General features: G+C 42.4%; 1 protein-coding gene across 4 annotated transcripts in view; it reads left to right on the plus strand.

Moving 5' to 3' along the window:
- The window catches only part of CARMIL1 (capping protein regulator and myosin 1 linker 1), a 282448-nt gene that overhangs the window by 170432 nt on the left and 93254 nt on the right, over nt 1-18762 (plus strand). For all 4 annotated transcript variants that reach the window (XR_012655331.1, XM_075062881.1, XM_075062880.1 and 1 more), the window contains exons 16-20: nt 1799-1903; nt 8360-8429; nt 14139-14220; nt 15433-15532; nt 15622-15676. Coding sequence is in view for 3 of the 4 variants with exons in the window: in XM_075062881.1 (XP_074918982.1) it covers nt 1799-1903; nt 8360-8429; nt 14139-14220; nt 15433-15532; nt 15622-15676 (412 nt within the window). In the remaining variant the exon portion in view is untranslated. The remainder of the gene's footprint in view (nt 1-1798; nt 1904-8359; nt 8430-14138; nt 14221-15432; nt 15533-15621; nt 15677-18762) is intronic.

An 18762-nucleotide genomic window follows, 5' to 3' on the forward strand; every position in this document is an offset into this window, starting at 1 on the left:
AGAATAATCCTTTCTTTTAGGGTAAAGCTAGGCATAAAAAGATAATGTCATTTAACAGAGGATTTCAATATTTCTGAATCTGATTTCGTTCCATTGCAAAACGAAACCCAAAAAGTTTGAAATTCTCTGTGAAAGGGAATGGAGACGGGGACCCTGGAAGTACTGGGGTCCCTGTTTCCAAGGCAGTCCATCTTGCAGGCTGCCCCAGTGTGGGGGACCCTGGGAGCCTAAGCTGCTGAGCAGCTGAGGCTCCTAGAGTCAGGGGCGGCTCTAGTTTTTTTGCCGCCCCAAGCACAGCAGGCAGGCTGCCTTTGGCGGCGTGCCTGTGGGAGGTCTCTGGTCCCACGGGTTCAGCATACCCACCACCTAATTGCCGCCGAAGCCATGGGACCAGGGACCTCCTGCAGGCATGCTGCTAAAGGCAGCCTGACTGCCACCCTCACGACGACCTAATGCCTGAAGCTGCTGCTGCCTAGAGTTTCAAGGCGGGCTGGTTCCTCATCAGCCCACCAGGCAGGCTGGCAGAAAACTAAGCAGAATTCCAGTGGAGCCCTGCCTGGGTTCCATCGGAACTTTGTTGAAATTGAACAGACTCTACAAAATGTTTGTTTTGATGTGTTGACCAATTTGGATAAAAAAACTGTTTCCTCTGTATCTTTTTGACCATCTCAGTTTTGGAGGCCTGATCTCATATTCTCTGAAATCAACTGAAAAACTTCTGTTGATTTTAATGGACATAAGACGAGGCCCTAATCAAGCTAAAAGCATAGTATAGTAAGGAAGAAAACACAGATCAGAAGAAGAGAATTGGGGTTTGTGGTGTTCTGTACTCAGTTCTAGTCCTGACTAGCTCTTTCTCTGAGAGAGTCAATTGCCCTCTCCAGGCCTCAATCTTCCCTCTGTAAAAAGAATACAGGCCCACTTTACAGGCTTGTGAAAGTTACTCTTATGAAGCATTGCTTTTATTTTTATTTTGGAGGATTCAGACTCTGCCATGGTACTGTTTTGCTATTTATTAAAAAGAGTGGCAGATAGTCTGCCCTTTAGATATTCAGTGTGCAATGGTGCCCACTAGATACTGAAATTTGAGCGTAAAAAGAATAGGAATCAATACCAGAATGGCCTAGTACATTTGCTCCTCTTGAAACCCAATTTTCACATTATTATTATTATTATTGGAAGTCAGTGGTGACTATTCTCACCCCCTCCGTTCTTTTTTTTTATTGAATGTAGTCCTTTTGAGGGTATTGACTGACAGCACAGCACTGGAGGCAGAATCCTCTCTCTGGAGAGCAGTTATATCACAGGAAATAGCAGTGTAAGCTGCCCTGTCTTTCCAGATCAATATGCCTCAACTCTAACCTGGAGGCATCACCTCTGCACACCTATTGCTTGGTACTACATTCAGAAGTTAAACAATAGCTATCTCTAGAGGTGAAAAGTTATTTCCTTCTCATAACACTTTTGACCCTTTGCTTCTCTCCTGGTGTTGTGAATGCCAGTCAGCTAGTAAGTGGGCTGACGTCACCTTATTATTTTATGTAGGTCACCAAGGAGCCATTACTTGGTAATACCTTCTGAACAAGAAATGGGACATTGATGAATGCTGTTGTCTCCATTTTGATGGCTTTTTGTTTTTGAGCTAATTGAAAGCTACCTAGATATGATTGTTAAAGATGAAGTACATTAATAACTAAAAAAAGAGTGCTGCTGACCCTGACATCATGAATTGGCAATCTGTTCGATGTCCAAATGTTGCTTTTTCTCCCCCTTCCCACCCCCCCCCCCCAATTTACAGGAAAGGAAAAGAAGTTCCCCCATCTTTCAAACAGTTTTTCAGCAGTTCGCTTGCTTTGATGCAAATCAATTTTTCAGGGACTAAACTCTCTCCTGAGCCTCTAAAGTAAGTACTGCATTGATTTTCCTGTGACTTAAAGACACAGTTTGCATGGTTATTTATATACATGTCTAATCCTGAAAATGGAGAGGAAAGCAGATCGTATCTGCACATTATTCAGAGCACCATTTACAGTTTGTCACTGAGAAAGTGAGTTTCATAATGATCACCCATGCTGAACTGGCAGAGTTGTAATGTAACAGACTGGCTTGACCCTTAAGGCTTGGGGCTAACCAACCCTGATCACAGAATGAGCCACACCTGGGAAAGATCAGGGTGATTGCTGTATGACGAACAGCCGGAGGCTGCAATGAAGAGTGCTCAGGAGTCAGCCAACCCTGTTACATCTGGCATAGCCTGCTGCGGGGACCCCCTCCTCTCAAAGAGAGAAGCAGAAGGCCTGGGGGAAAGTAGATGCAGAAACTGGAGGAAGCCATTTGTCTGCTGGCTGAGCAGCGCAGTGGAGTCAGGTAGTTCTTCTGCAGGAGCAGCAGTAGTGGCAGTGACAGCTGACGGCACAGTTGGCCTTGCAGCAGCAAGAATAGATGGTTGAGTCTGGGGCCCAAAGGTGTTGCAGAGAGACCGCCACCACCTGCGAAGGAGGAATGTCTTTTTGTGTTTCTGGTGTGGAAGACCATGGCTCAACAAATATGAGTACTGCTACTGCCGGGAGAGGCATAAGTAAAAACAAGCATGAGAGGGCAAGGACCCAGAGTAAGGGTCCATCCCAGTGTTTTAGATGTGGCAAGGTAGAGCATATTAAGAAGGTCTGCCCCTTGAATAATGGGGTCTGAGGGAAGGGAAAAGCCCTGCAGACCAAGGAAGAGTGAGGGAGAGTCGAAGGGTGGAACAGTCTGTATGTTCCCAGAAGCGTGTCAGTCCTGTCTGCCTGAAGTGAGAGAAACAAGTTGGGACAGTGAACTGTGATTGAGCAGAGAGGGAAATAAAGCCAGAGTTGACTGCTGGGAATGTGACCAAACTGGGAGAATACCCGAGAATGGCAGGATGGTATTAGTGTTTGGGAGAAGGGGACGAACACGGAGACTGCGGTGAAGGTGGACATTGCTGTCATGGCAGCCCCTCTTAGAGCTGCAAAGAGTGCAATACAGCACTGGGAAGAGAGGCTTTTCTGATGGAGATGGATCAGAAGGAACTTGTTGCCTTGAAGGAGAAGTGGCAGGGCTTATGAAAAAGGGAGCAGTTAGCAGAGGAGCATAGATGACTCTAGAGGAGAGAGATCGCCCAGTCATTATGCTAGAGAATCTGAGATGTCAGGCCCCACAATCATGTTGTCAGCAACAGTGGAATTGGATGGTGAGGGGAAAGTATTGCTTTAGGTAGAATTTGCCCCGGGGTGGGCAAGGTTCTAAGCCGGGGGAGGTATGTAACAGGGTGGCTCTTCCTTTAAGGGATGGAGGGCTGGGCAACCATGCCTGGGAGATACAAAAATGATTGCCCTATAAAGAGTAGCAAGAAGTCACAATAAAGAGTGGGTGCTCAGGCATCAGCCAACACTGTTACAAAGCCTAGGCTCTCCCCTAGGTTTCTGCTTGTCTAGCTAATATTGCTACACAGTGCTCTGTCTACACTAGATTTCTAGAATGTGTTAGTTAGCTAACATTTTCTAAATCCCAGTGTAATCAGAGCCTGTGAGTTGGTCTGATGTGGAGGGAGATGTGGGAAGTGGGCAGTACCTTAATAGGTGGTTAGTTAATGGGCTGGAATTTAATATAGCTTGAAGGCTAAATCGGGGAGGGGGAGGTCTGGAGCTAGTGAATGGGTTACGGTTAGAGGAAAAATCTGGGATGGAATCAGCACAGGAGAGAAAGAAAAGTGGAAAGGATAGGTGGGGGGGAAATCACAGCAAATATCATAAGCTAAAGAATAACATAGCTTGTTTTTTAGATGCAAATTGATACAGGGGAGGGAAGAGTAGATGAGATAAATAAATAACACATGGTTAATGAACTGGCCTGAGGAACTATATAACCATTATCTTCCATTCTTTTCATTCCCTCTATTATGTTCTCCTTTGTTATATCCTGTCTTAGGCTTTGCCTAGACTGGGAAAATGTTGTATTAGTTAATGTTCTTGAACATTACTTACCACCTAGTGTAGGCAAAGGCGTGGTGTTGAAAAACATATTGGTTATAGTTAACCCACGGGGATGCTCACTGCATGGTGGATGTGTATAGCAATGAGAGAAAAGGGAATATGTAGCCATCCGCATGGAACAAATGTTGTTATGAAAAATGGCATGAGACCTTTTAATGTCCCTATAGAGTAAAAAAGACCAAAGGCCCCGATTGTGCAAATTTAATCTTTGGATGTGACTACTCCTGGGTTTAAAGTTAACCATGTTACTAAGTGTTTGCAGAATAGGAACCTAATTTGTTAAAGATGCCCTCAAAAAACCCTTTTCACAATACACCACATGGTATTTAATTATCTATTTTCAGCAGTATGGCACTATTTATTGCAACCCCCTTTCTGTTTTATTTAAAGCAATAAAATTGTTTGGCTGTTTCATTATTGTGCTGTTTCTTTGGTTTACGGTTTTCCCTCAGTCTGAGCTGAAGTGTTTCAGCCATGATGGTAGTTGGGACTCAGTATGTTTTCAGTGTGATTGTTAGCATTTTTGTCTGAAATATGATTTTTTTTAACCTTACATAAAATTAATGGCTTGTCTATGGTAGGGTATTGAGCACTACAGGGCTCTAAGTTTTTAAGTGCACAAATGTGTTGTGCATTAATTGGTCCATGTACACCTTGCTGGTGTGCACTAAATGTTCCCCAGTGTGCTTTAATATAGTGCAACTCAACAGTGTTTGCGCTGACTCGTTAATGCACAACACATTAGTGCTCTTTAGAACAGGGGTAGGACAACTTTTTGGCCCGAGGGACACATCTGGGTGAGGAAATTGCATGCAGGACCATGAATGGAGGGCTGCAGGAGGGGGTGCGGTGTGCAGAAAGGGGCTTAGGACAAGGGATTGGAATGCAGGAGGGGTGTAGGGTGCGGCAGGGGCCTCAGGGCAGGGGGTTGAGGTGTAGGGTGCAGGAGGAGCTCGGGATGTGGGCTTCGGCCTGGGATCGCTTACCTGGACTGGCTCCGGAGTGGCAGCGGCACGCAGCAAGTCTAAGGCAGGCTCCCTGCCTACCCTGGCTCTGTGCCGCGCTGCTCCCAGAAGCAGCCGGCACCACGTCCCTGTGGCCTGTGGGTGTGGGGGGCAGAGGACTCCGTGCACTGCCCTCGCCTGCAGGTATCTTCCCCAAAGCTCCCATTGGCCGTGGTTTCCCGTTCCCGGCCAATGGGAGCTGCGGGGGGCAGTGTCTGCAGGCAAGGGCAGCGCGCAGAGTCTTCTGCGCCCCCACCCCAGGGGCCGCAGGGACATGGTGCTGGCTGCTTCCAGAAGCGGTACGGGACCTGCAGCGCCATGGGGGTGTCAATCCTGCAGGCCAGATCCAAAGCCCTGATGGGTGGATCTGGCCCACGGGGCATAGTTTGCCCACCCCTGTTTTAGAATTATACCTCCGTAGGGCACATCACCCCACCATGTAGACAAGCCTTAAAATTCTGGTTTAGATCATGAAGAAGCTATAAGATTGTCTGAAACGGCTGTTTTCAGACTTACTGGGCTTTAATTATTACAGAGGTCTCTAAATAGAGGATCACTTACTTAAGTAAATTGGAAATGAAGGCGAATCAAGGGAATTTGAGAAGTAACCTGGTATACGATACCAATAATATTTCTTTATCATCTTTCATCTGTGTATGTCTAATCACTTTGCACACATAGACCTTGCAATAGCTCTGAGAAGGAGGGGAAAATTCCCTTTTTACAATGTGAAACTAAGGCGCACAAAAGTTAAGTGACTTGCCCAAGGTCAAACAGCAAGCCAGTGGAAGAACTGGAAATAGAGCCTTAAATTCCTGACTGTTGTACTGCTAGACTATATTCTCTGAAAAGTTGTGAAAATGATGCCACATTAAACAATACATCTGCTGTTTGCATGTATTCAGTTATATCTGCTTTAGTGATTGAACATACATTTACTAGAGCTGGATGTAACAATTTCATTCAGGGTTCTCAGTTTGCTTGAAGTTTCAGTATGTCAGAATTTGCTTTAGTTTATAATTGGAATGAAACCAAATGTTAATTAAACTTACCATAAACAAGGAAACCTTCCCCCCCCCCCACCTCTCCTAAAAATTTAGTTTCAGAAACACTGAAACATGGTGATCCCAAAATGCAATATGTTAAATTGACCTTCTTGACGGTTTCATTGCTGCTAAATAGCAATGGTCTTAGCAACTGCCTGGGCTCCCAGATCCACAGCAGGGTGCCTGGCAGCCCTGATGTGCCCTGGAGCTCAAGCTGGAGCCTGGGCGTTCAGAATTCTAGGCTCCCCGCTCTGCAGCAGAAATCCTGGCAGCACTGCCATGGAGCTGGGAGTCTAGCAGCTTGGAGAACTCATGCTCCAGCCAGAACTCTGGGGGCTGGCAGGCTCTCTGCTGCGGAGCTGAAGATCCTGGAACATGAACTCTGGCAGTTTTCCAGTGTGCCATTCAGTTTTGCCTGTGCATTTCCATTGAAGAGAGTGGTTGCACAGGTGTTAGTGAAGGCATAATTAGAACACAGTGGGGTTGCACAGGTGTAATGAGGACAACATTTGGCCTGCAGTGTCTTTTATTACTGCTAGTTTATGAGAAGAAAAGAATTGATGCTGATTCTAAGATCTTAGGGGTGTGTACAACGCTGTTAGTATGCCATGTCTACATAGTAGCTTTTTAGAGTAGATCTGCACTTTAATGGTATGTGATCTAAAAATATTTAGGAATTGTCTTAGTCAGACCTTCACTCTATCGTGTAACTGCATGTTTCAGAGAGGTTTTTATGGAGAAGGAGCTTTGACAGAAAACGGAAGCTTTAGGAAGCTGTTGCTGAGCTAATACAGCAGCAATTTTTCAAAGTTACTTTCTCGGTTGTTACAATGAAAATAAATGAATTAATAGAAAAGGATTGAATCTACCGCTCACATCGAGGGGCAGATATAAAGGTTTACGTGAAGGATTGTCGGGGCTCTGGTATGAAAATTTTGATTTGCTGTTGCTTTCGTACTCAGCATGCCAGGCGTTACACATTATCTGCAGTGCACCTGGTCTCTTTGAGGCATGTGGCTCAGCAGAACAGGATTGTTTTGTCTATCACTGATACTTGGGATTCTGTTAGCTTGACCCTGACTGAAATGAAGGGCAGGCAAAAAAGTTATTCCATCTTTCTGTTGAATAACTGATTAACATCAGCCTCCTCCATACAAAGCCACTAGTAGTTGTCTGAGGAGCTCTCAGAAGCACACATACTTACATGCCTGCTAGTACTAAGGTCCCAATACAAACAGTAGCATTTAGCTACATGGGACAGTTTCATCCCTGGTGCAATTCTGTTAACAGTGGAGCTATATTAAGGATGGATTTAAGACAACCCTGGAGGATTTCAGTTCTATGACTTCCCGCCTCCCCCTCCAATTTGGAATCCTGCTTCTATGTATCATGCAATTTAAAGGTAATGTGCACCCATGTTGTTTGGAATAGCGCTTTGAAATTCTCAGCATGGATAAACTGAGAATTGTCTATATGTTGACACTTCTTTGAAATGCCATACTTCCGGGGGAACAGAATGGGTGACGTTTATGTAGAAACAGTTGACTAGCAGTTGCTTGTTCAAACTGCGAAGAGGAGCTGCAGCATTAGTGGCATGTATTTGGGTAAGCTGAAGGTCATTTTATTCACATGCTTTTAGGCTATGATGTCACTTGGTCTGTGCCATGTTGTGAATTGACAATGGCATCATACGCTAAAGTGATAATACAGGTGAGTGGGGACTCTCAAGGCAGTGACTGGCATGCCCTGACGATGGCTATGTTTATGTGATGAAAGTAATACTGTATAATGCAGTGTACCTTTGCCAAGTGAAAATGTAGATTTTCAAGTAATTGACATTTAACTTTAAAAACTAAACACTATGTTGAAAGGGAAAATACTGTCTATCTGCTCTAAGGTTAATTGCAGCATAATTCTAGTGCACCATACACTTCAAAAAAAACAAAACAATATTTTTCCTGCAAGTTTTGGGAAATAGTTTGTACTATACTGCCATGATAGCTCTCTAATATTGTAATCATTAATGTTCTTCTGATGAAAATGCAGGAAATTTGTGATGAACATAATTAAACGTTGATGCACAATCTGTTTTACTTTGTATTTATTTACATCCCTTCTGAATTCGCTGCAGGGCTCTAATGGTAACATAATGAGTTACACTATCATTTCCATTTAAGAGTAACGTAATTGCTGTGTTTTGTTTTGATATGGCTCTCTGAATTATTGGAGTTGTTACTGCTTGGGTTTTGCTGTGAATTTGGGGTTTTATAATGCTTCTAATCTTGATCTTTTTCAGAGCGCTCTTATTAGGCTTGGCTTGTAATCTGAACCTGAAAGAGGTGTCTTTAGATCTCAGTAGCTGTGAGGTAAGGATAATGTATCAGAACAAGTTGGAAAGCGGCAATTACTTAGAATTACTCTTTTCCTCAGATACATGGAACCATTTGCTCCTCTTTTGTAGTTAAAAGATATAGAAATGATCCATTTTTTTTTTTTATAAAAATGAGCTGCTCTCTATATATTATGCCAACCAAATAGGAGTAAAACTATTAGTAGTAACCGATAGTGGGCTTGTCTGGTAATGCTCGTTGCAAAGATTTTTCTTGACGACGCAGAGCACTGCATTGTTAGAGGCATGGCAGCCTCTGTAAAATGCAGTTGTATTGTAATGTGAGGTGAGGTTTCTAAACCCCAGGCAGCCTGAGCTGAATGAGTGGGAGCAAGCTGCATATCTTGAAGCTCTTTCTGCAGTCTGACTCTCTTCTCCTCAATTTCTCTTTGAGACTTCCCAGATTCACTCTTAGAAAACTCTGGTTTTCTAGTCCCAATTGCAACCTCTGGTAAGAGATTATTTAAACATCTCTTTCACTTTAAGAGGCATGGTCCAAATGTTCTTTGAATTTTTCCACAATAAATAAATAAATAAGCACCCTTGTTTCTAATAATCCATTGGAAGTGTGAAGCTAGAGTTTACTACTTTGCTTCAGTTCTCTGCCCTTTCCGCAGGCTGGAGCTTGCTGTGTGCTCTTTTGAGGCACTGAGCACTCTATCTCATAGAACTGCTTGGCGTGGCTCAGGATCAAGACCCAGCTGCATTCACTGGAAGGTTTCCAAGAGTGCTGCATAGGATAAAAGATCACTGAAGAAGTTGAGGAAAAGAGGAGAGTGACTCACTCACAACTGTGTGGGGTTTGCAAACAAATATGAGAAGAAAAGAGTAGTTTGAACTTTGGTCCTCCTAAGCTTAGCAGTGAAAACCCCAGAGGAAAGGGCCCACAGTTTTTCCTAAAGGTGACTTGAATGTCCTAGCGGAGGGGCATCCATAGTGGTATGTATGGAGTGCTGTTTGTGTCAGTTTCAAACTAAGATGTATATCTGCATCTCTGGACCAGATGCATAATGTCTTGGTAGCATGAGCGTAGTTTGGGGGAGGTACAGGGAACATTGCCTTCCCAAACTGCAAGCCTCCGACAGCATTGAATTTGCCCCTCCCTTCACCCCCGATTTATAGTCCTGTTGGGCAGACTAAGCTGCCCCCCAAATATAGAAGTCAAACTATGCCTATGCTTGGGAGCCAGTATGAAGAAAGGGAATTAATTAGTGAAGATTTGTTGAGAAAAGAGGATAGGAAAAGTTGAGGCTAGTTCACCTGAAAATAAGACCTCATGAACTCTTTCGGTTTGTGTGTGTTTTCACGACATGCCTGTTCACATTGCATGGTCTTCATCTGTCTGATTGATTTTTTGTGAGCAGTCAGAGCACTGAAATATATAAAAATACTGCTCTCTGAAGTGCTTCTGGAGAGAAGCAGACTGACAGAGCAGAGGTTCAGCTCACTACCTGCACATCCAATAATCAGATAACCCAGAGTCTGGTTTTGCTGGGTCTCCTAAGAGAGAAATTGGCATTTGGTGAGAACTGGTGGATTTTTTTCAAGATTTAAATAAAAAAGTATTTTTGACATAGCTTAAATTCTGGGCCTGTCAAATCTGGCTCTTCCCCTCTACATAGGAGAGCAATCAACTTGATGAACACAGTAAAGAGTGGGAATTACTTTAGGAGCTTCCCTGATAAGGGAAACTCAACTTATTTTTTAATCCATTTAGTACTTTGTTTTGATCTATTGTATTCTTTTGAAACCATTTTCTTTTAAAGAGCAGTAGTGTGTAAATTGCAAATAAGATAGCTTTCAAGTCAGGAAGAGGGAGGGAGGAATGGGAGATGTAGTTTTGAAGTCCATTTTTTACAATATGGAGTCCTGGGTTTTTTTTTGTTTTTTTTTTTTTTGAAGAGCAGTTGACTTTCATAATTGTAAATTACATACATAATTGCCTGGAATTCACAGGAAGGAAGATTCAGACATGGCTTTAAGGACTGGCATTAATGGGGGCAGTTTATTGAATTAGGCAGTTTCTGCAGTCAGTAGAGGAGAAAGCTAAACCACCAGGTCCTAGGGGTCGAGGGAAGCCCCTCAAGTTGGGGGCCATGCTGTGTTAGACACTGAGCCAAGTCTGATCATGGCATATACCTATCACTTTGTGAGCCCTCTTCCACATCTTGTGTAGAGAGCCCAGCCCCTTTCTCACTCATGCCTTTCTTAATTAAACTGCCCAAGCCTGTACTGGTGCTGTGGTTCCTGCCCCACTGGAGGAAGAATATACCAGGAGTAATGTGACAGTCAGGAGAAGATGTTCTCATCTGCCTTTTGGTGACTTAAATAGGCTTCCTGCTTAGCTTAGTTTGAAGGATTACCTCCCTCAAGACAAACTGAACTTAAAACAGCTGTAAAAGAGAAAATTGAGCCAGTCCGTCAACTGACATTTCTCCATACTCCCTTGCCCTGACTTGTCTCCCCATGCCTAAACTTCATCCATCCTCTTGTGCTTTTTAAAAAAAGTTATGCTTGCAACAATCTCATCCATAATGTAGGGTAGGAAGCACCATAACAGGAGCTGGAACTGGCTCACCCTGGCCTGGTTAATCCACTGATTCGCTCTGGATGAAATCAGTGTAGCCTTTGCCCAGCAATAAAGCCTGTGAGCCAGTTTTCCTCCTCTCTCCCAGCTCCAGCTCCCGTGAGGGTGTACAATAAGAGGCAGGAAGCCCTCATGCTTCCACCTTTGTCCTTCCTTCTCATGCAAAGTTATATCCAGGCTGCAGGGCCGGGAGCCTTAATTCTGCATGGAAAGATAAATTTCTCCTTTCCTCTGTTTTCTCTTTATTTGCCTGCACATCAAATTTCTGGTGTACTAACTCCAATCCAGAGCTTGATTGTTTTATATTGCTAATTTTATTATGAAAACTGCAGTTTTATTTTTACCTGCTCAGCACTGATATATTTCACTCTTTTCCCTTCTGCTTCCCTTAGCTTGGTCACTGTGTAAGTACCCTCCATGCCTTACCTTTAGCATATTAACCATTGAATCAGTAAGCAGCTTTTTTTTTCACTCCCCGCATACTGGTACATTACAGCTTCTGCTGTGCCTTCTGCTTTTTAATTGCTGAAGAGCTGATTCTTAATATGTGACATTCTGGTATTTGTAATCTCAGAAGTATGGACACAGGATGTGGGTTTTTATATCCTGTCATGGGTCAAGTTTACATAGGACTGTAAATCTAATCTCTATTTTTGTACACCTGTCTTTTGTGTGAGCAAATAATATAATTTTGACTCTCTGTGACTTTTGGGATCAAATGTTTCTTTACACTTACATTAAGCAGACATCAATATTCTTATATTTGTGTCCCCTAAAGATTGCAAATATACCTCTACCCCAATATAAAGCTGTCCCCGGGAGCCAAAAAATCTTACTGCATTATAGGTGAAACCGTGTTATATCAAACTTGCTTTGATCCACCGGAGTGCGCAGCCCTGCCCCCCCCAGAGCGCTGCTTTACCGCGTTATAGCCGAATTCATGTTATATTGGGTTGCATTATATTGGGGTAGAAGTGTATAAAATTGTGGATGCAAACTTAAAAGCTGCCCTTTTAAAAATTGTTCCTGTGTGTATTTGAAGCATGCACAGAATTGGCATTTAAGTCCTATTTTGGATGTAATTTTGGTGCAGAGAAATTGTACCATACTATTGATTGATACAGAATCTGATAAGACTTTTTGAATCCAAAAAGGAATTCTGTGAGTACAGAAACTGACAGTCTGTTGAAATGTAGCCAATAAAAAGTGTACTCAAAGAAATGTTTGTTAAAGTTGTACTTTTATCTTTTTTATTTAACACGAGTTCAAGTCCGAGCAAAGCCAAATTTATAATACGCCAGTAAAATGTCCATATTTTTAAAAAGACAAATTAAATAAAGGCTGAGTCAGTATAATCTGCCAGTTCCACTGGCTTAACAATCATTAATGTGGCAGCTTGTGTAAAGGGGTTTTCTAGTAGGATGTGATCAATGAGCAAATTCCAAAGTGAAGTGGAATGATTCTGGCACACATACTGCAAGTGTTACAAATGCTATTAGTAAATTAGTGATGGAGTAAAGCTGCACAAATTTTGATCCAGATTTAGATTTTTAACTCTACCAGTTCCAAGAGGGTTTGGATCCAGGGTTTTCTTTCAGTCCATTTAAAAAAAGAGGGGCTGGGCACAAAATATCCTTCTTGGTTTAGGCATATTTTATATCTAATATTTGAGCTTGGGCCAATCACTGTAACAAAAGTCCAAATTGGGGCATTAAGCTCTTTGTCCACCGATGAGAAAGCTACAACCTTTCTTAAAAATTGCTGGAACTGAAAATATATTGCTGCAAAATATTAGTGAATCTGGATTAGAGCTGGGTTAAAGGGCCATTTTTGCTTAGAAAATATTCACAAAAATCTGCCGACTTGATTCAGGATATTTGGTCAAATCTACAAATGAGGTGAAATGTTGTCCCTTTTTTATGTATAGCAATATAACAGTGACACTGTTTCTCCCCCCCCCCGCCACCAAAAAAAAAAAAAAGGGTGAAATGGCAGCTTTATGCTTATAAACCCTGTCTTTTGGTTTCATGAAAACCAGAAAATAGTTTGGAGTGGAAAATGTTTTGAAAATATAAAATAATGTATCATTGCTGTCTTTTTTTTTTTTTTTAAGTGGTCCTACTCTGGGTGATGTTTATGTAGGGAAGATGTGATTGTGTTGCGTTAATAAGAAATATGAAAATGTTTTTCCTTCCCTGAAAACATTACTTGAATATGCAATTCATAGAAATGGTCAAGAGTTAATAACCTTTTAAAGTCTCTGGTTTTAATCATTTGTATCCCTGATATTGTACTTCCCTTTGAAGCCTTTTTCAGACATTTCACTGAATCTTGAAACTGTATTTTAATATGCTGCAATAATTCAGATTAATAATGCAGTACTCTAAACCACACAAGTAATCCTTTCTATCTTAATGTTTTTCCTCATCTCCATTTTGAAATAAGGAAAAGCTCATCTTCTAATCCTAGCTGTTATGATTTGATTACATATTACAGCTGTTATAAAGTTTTTTTAAAAAGTCATGATTGATCAAAAACACCAAACCGCTGCTGATCCTTGACTTGTTGCTCCTTATCACCAACTCCCTTCCCTCTGCTGCACAGAGCATCTTACTTTGGTGCTTAGAGGTAGCAGAGGGCTCTTATGGGAATTCGTTGTCTCTGGAATTCAAGGATGGAAAGGAATGCATAATATCTTTGGCATTGGCTTTGACTTTGATTGATATCCATACTTCCCACTAGGAACTTAAAAGCACTCAAACATTTTTTCAATAAGGCAGGCAGCAAAACCCCGAAGTTTCTGCCAGCTTGAAGGATGAAAGGAGGGTTGTCAGTACCATTAAAACTCATCCCTGGTTAAGCTTCTGTCCAATACCTCTTACCAGAAAAAAAGAGATAATTTTACTCTTTTATTATATGCATATCACGAGAGATTAGCTTAGAGATGATTTCTGTGTAGGCTGTAGCATTAATGTCAACAAGTTATAATGCTGCTATTTTTGCTCTGTGTGGTGCCATTTATATTTACAAAATTCCTGTTGCTATTTTCTGTGTTATCAAAATACCTTAATTAGTTGCAGATATTTTGTCTGTCTCTAGCTGAGATCTGGAGGTGCACAAGTTCTGGAAGGGTGCATAGCAGAAATACACAATATCACCAGCCTAGACATTTCAGACAATGGTAAGTACATGTAAAAGGGGTGAAAGGTAATGCATTTCCTGAAGCTGATTAAGAAAGGCGACTTAAATCATTTTATCCCATGATGTAATAATGTTTATGCACCATAGGGCTTTGTGTGTAATTTTTCAGTATTGCAACAGGTTTTATTAAGAATGTCATCAAAGCAGAGTGAGTCCTTGGCTTTGTTTAAGCTTATGATAGCTGAATCTGAAAGTTATCCAGTGCCTAGTAAATTTCATCAGGTGAAACATTACCTTTATCAATATCGTAGGCAGACTGCAGCATATTCATTTTCTCACCCAAGAACAGAATGAAATACAGGGGCACCCAGGGGGTGTGGGCAAGTGGGGCAATTTGCCCCAGGCCCCACAGGGGCCCCCACAAGAGTTTTTTGGGGCCCCTGGAGCAGGGTCCTTCACTCACTCCGGGGGCCCCAGAAAACTTGCAGGGGCTTCAGCGGCAATTCGGTGGCGGGGGCCCCCCACCATGGGTCTTCAGGGCACTTCGGCAACAGGTCCCGGAGCGGAAGGACCCCCCACCACCAAATTATTGCCGAAGCGGGAGCCCCTCGCTGTTGAAGACCCCAAGGCCCCTGAATCCTCTGGGTAGCCCTGATGAAATGCAGCCTGTTTTAGCCAATGGGGGCAGCAGGAAGCTTTGGTCTGGTACAGCGAACTGCGGACAATGGGAGCCACGGTCCGCCGAACCTGCCGACGCGGCAGGTAAACAAACTGGCCCGGCCCGGCAGGCCTTTTTGTATCTGGAGGCTGCAAGAGCACGTTGGTACATATAACTGTTGAGGCTGGCAATGTAGCATGTTCCTCTAATTCTCAGTGCCAAGGAACAGAAAAGACCTCCATTGCTTAATAAAGAGAAGAATGTTTGTCCTCATCTTCCCTGGTGGACTGAGGTTTAGGGATTAAATCCTTGTCCTCTTTTTCTGCTGCGTATGCAGTTGCTGATTAGCAGAGAGCTTTTAAATGGTTTGATCACAAACAATAGGCTTGCCTTGTGGAACGATGGAAAATGAAAGGAGACCAAAAGATTTAAAAATAAAAGAATTTAAAATGTGTCCCAGAGTTAAATGACTCTGGGACATTTAACTTGGCGTGTTGGTGTAAAGTCACTCACATGAATGTGGTTTTGTTGATTCAACCCTATCTAGCAAGTGGAGTGTGTTTTTAATTCTGCATTTAATCTGATTCCTCACAGGCCTAGAATCTGATCTCTCAACACTTGTAATCTGGCTTAGTAAAAATCGATCAATAAAACACTTGGCGTTAGGCAAAAACTTTAACAACATGAAATCCAAGTAAGGTTTTTATTTTTTTTATAAATACTAGCAAAATTGATAGCAAAAAACTGCTGATTTAATTGTCTCCATCACTTTTTGCCCTGCAGAAATCTTACTCCTGTACTTGATAATTTAGTACAGATGATTCAAGATGAGGATTCAGTGAGTACCTTTTACCTGACTGTAATAATGCATATTTATGTAGCATCATCCTTGCAGTTTACTCCTGGTTTGCTACTGTGAATTTATGTGCTGCCTGTTACTTTGACATTATAAAAAAAAATTGTTTGTTCTGATATTTGTTTTGTTAAATAAGAAATTAGCTTTAAATTGTAGTTGGGATTACATATAACTAAAGGGAGATCTGTTTTCACATAGTGCATGCTCAAAACTCTCTTTATATAGTAATAGGAAATGCACATTGGAAGAATAATTTATTCCAAAATATTTGAAGTTCTTAACCTAGTTCTCTTTGTCACACAGTCCTATCGGCACAGATTTTAGACATTTTCATTTCTCAATAGATGATTGAAACCCTAGGGTTTTTTGGGGAGGCAGGATGGGGAGGGATAACACTTGCAGAATACAGAATGGGTATTTCCTCATACTGTTCTTGATGATAACATGTTTGCTCAGTAGCATACAGAATTGCTACATCTGCCCACGAAAATCTCTTTCACTGAAGAAAACTAGAAAAAAATAAAACAAGGTTTTTCTTTATAGTTTATTATTCTTCACATTGTTGGGAAGCGCCATTCTCTCAGTACAGTACTTCAGTGGGTCATTTTAATGTGTCTTTGCATTGAGTGCTCCATTGGCATCCTGTCCTACAGTCTTCCTTTCCAACCCTTCTCCAATTCCAAAAGAACCTTTGTTGGCTGGACTGTGCTTCCCTGTTGTCATATGCAGTTGTACCTGGGTTGGCCAGAAGGGATTTCTTGGGGGTGCTGACCTCTCTCTGCTCTGCTCTATATAGGTTTTTGTAGCATGTTTATCACCTTCAGTCCCTTCTCTTCTCTGTCACCCTCAGATTACAGGTGTGCTCTGCTTTCTCCATCCTCCAAAAATAACTGACTCTTGACTCCAGGTACTGGCCCACCTCCTTTATTCTCATTTCTATTTCTTCTCCTTCTGGACTACTCCAATCTGGCATCTATCTTCTCCACTCCACTGAAACTGCTTTTTTTGCCCAGGTTTCTAATGACTGATTATTTCCTGGCCAGATCTTAGGACCCTCTACTCCATCCTCATCCTTCTTGACCTCTCAGCTGCTCCTCCCACTGCCTCTATTCATATGGGTAACACTGGGTTCTGTCCTAGGCCCCCGCCTCCTCTCCCTTACTGTGGGTAATTGAATCTCTTCACGCTGCTTTCACTGCCCATTTCTATACAAATTATTATTTCTCCATTCCCACCCCGCCTCCCTCCCTCTAACCCTGTGGCTCATCCTCTATCTCTAACATCTCTTCCCAGGTATTTGCCGTCAACTCACACTTAACATGGCCAAAAATAAACTCATGATCTTTCCTCTGAAACCATATCCACTCCCCCCATTCTCTGTTGCCGGTGAGCATAACACCATCTTCCCTGTCGCTGAGACCCATAACCTGGGGTTCATCTTCAACTCTTTTTTTTTTCTCCCTCACTCTGCGCATCTACATGGTGTCCAAATCTTGCCATTTGTTCCTTCTAAGGTCTTTGTTCTGTCCATCTGGTCTAATTATGTGGCTCTTCTGGCCATATTATCTGTTCACACAACTGAAACTCTCATTCTGGCCTTCACCATCTCCTGCCTTGATTGTTACAGCCTTCTCCTCTCTGCCTACCCTGGCTCCTGTACTGTACTCTCCATTTCATGCATGATGCAGAGACTAAGAGTATGTCTACACTACCCACCAGATCGGCAGGCAGTGATCGATCCAGCGGGGGTTGATTTATTGCATGTAGTCTGCATGTATTCACGCAGCTGAAGTTGTGTAACTTAGATTGATTCCCTCCCACCTCACACTGTAAACCAGGCATAACACTTCTTGAATCCGTGTGCTGATTCACTCTCCTCCTCAACATCAACTCCAAGATCCTCATCCTCATTTTTAAGGCCCTGTATAACTGCTCCTCCTCTTCCTACTTATCTGACTTCATCTGACAGCCATCTTCAGGCTTTCTTCCATGTCTGTCCTGAACTGCTACACAACATGCCCTCACTCTCTCTTAAGTCCAGAGCTGTATCTAGCGGAATGCGGAGCCTGGGACAAATCAGCCCCCTCCATAGGTGTGGGAACTACGAGTGCAGGGGATGCCCAGGGTCTTGGGTGCTGCCCTGCGCGTCCGGGTCTCCCCTACCAGCCAATCACACTGGCCCGGGGAGGAGGCCCCAAAGCGCGGGGTCCAGAGCAGTCACACGATTTGCCATACCCAAGGGACGTCTCTGCTTAAGTTACTTCCTGCCTTCAAACACCCTTTTTCAGTGACAAAGGAAGTGAGCCAATGAAGTCATTTATTTAGACATTTGAAAAAATGCCACCTCTTCTTTGTGCTGTGCACTAATCTTTACTGCAGAACCATATGATCTTATTTCTGTAATCCTGTGTCTACTCCCCCCAATCCCACCCTACTTTTTTATTATCTCTCTCTTTGCATCCTGTTTGTAAATTTCTCAGGGCAGGGATCTTATTATTAATCTGCATTATGAGGTGCCTGGTATATTCATGGGTGCCGAAAACAATAATAAAAATGTCTTCTAGCATCTGAAGGATCTACCTCATAAGCCCAAACTCTGTTGTCATGTGTGTGAATGTGTTGTTTCAGATAGACTCTAAGAATGACTCTCCGTCCATGGTGAGATACTTCTGAAATGGAGGCATCTTCACTTTCACACACTTACCAATATTGTAAAATGATCCTCTCATTTTCAGCTCTTTTTGTTTTTCTTAATCATAACTGTTAATCTTTTTCAACCATTAGTTAAGTATCTGCTGTTTTGTAGTTCCTGGTGTTAAGAACATTGAGAGGAGAGTTTATAATCTGAAAGAACCCCCTGCAAAATAATTCTTCAGATATTTATACATAGTTTAAACAGAGGTATTGCTGTGTTGAAATATAGAGAGCATGTTACTTAGTTGTGTAGTGTTTTAAAGGCTCAGTTGTTTTCATACCATTGATAGAAAAGCAGGAGATGAACTGTTGTTGTTTTTTCCTCCTCTGCTGAATGAATAATGAATGAAATGCTTTAAATGATTAGTAGTTTG

The sequence above is a fragment of the Chelonoidis abingdonii genome, chromosome 2, assembly GCF_003597395.2.
Source record: "Chelonoidis abingdonii isolate Lonesome George chromosome 2, CheloAbing_2.0, whole genome shotgun sequence".
Classification (NCBI taxonomy): domain Eukaryota; kingdom Metazoa; phylum Chordata; order Testudines; family Testudinidae; genus Chelonoidis; species Chelonoidis abingdonii.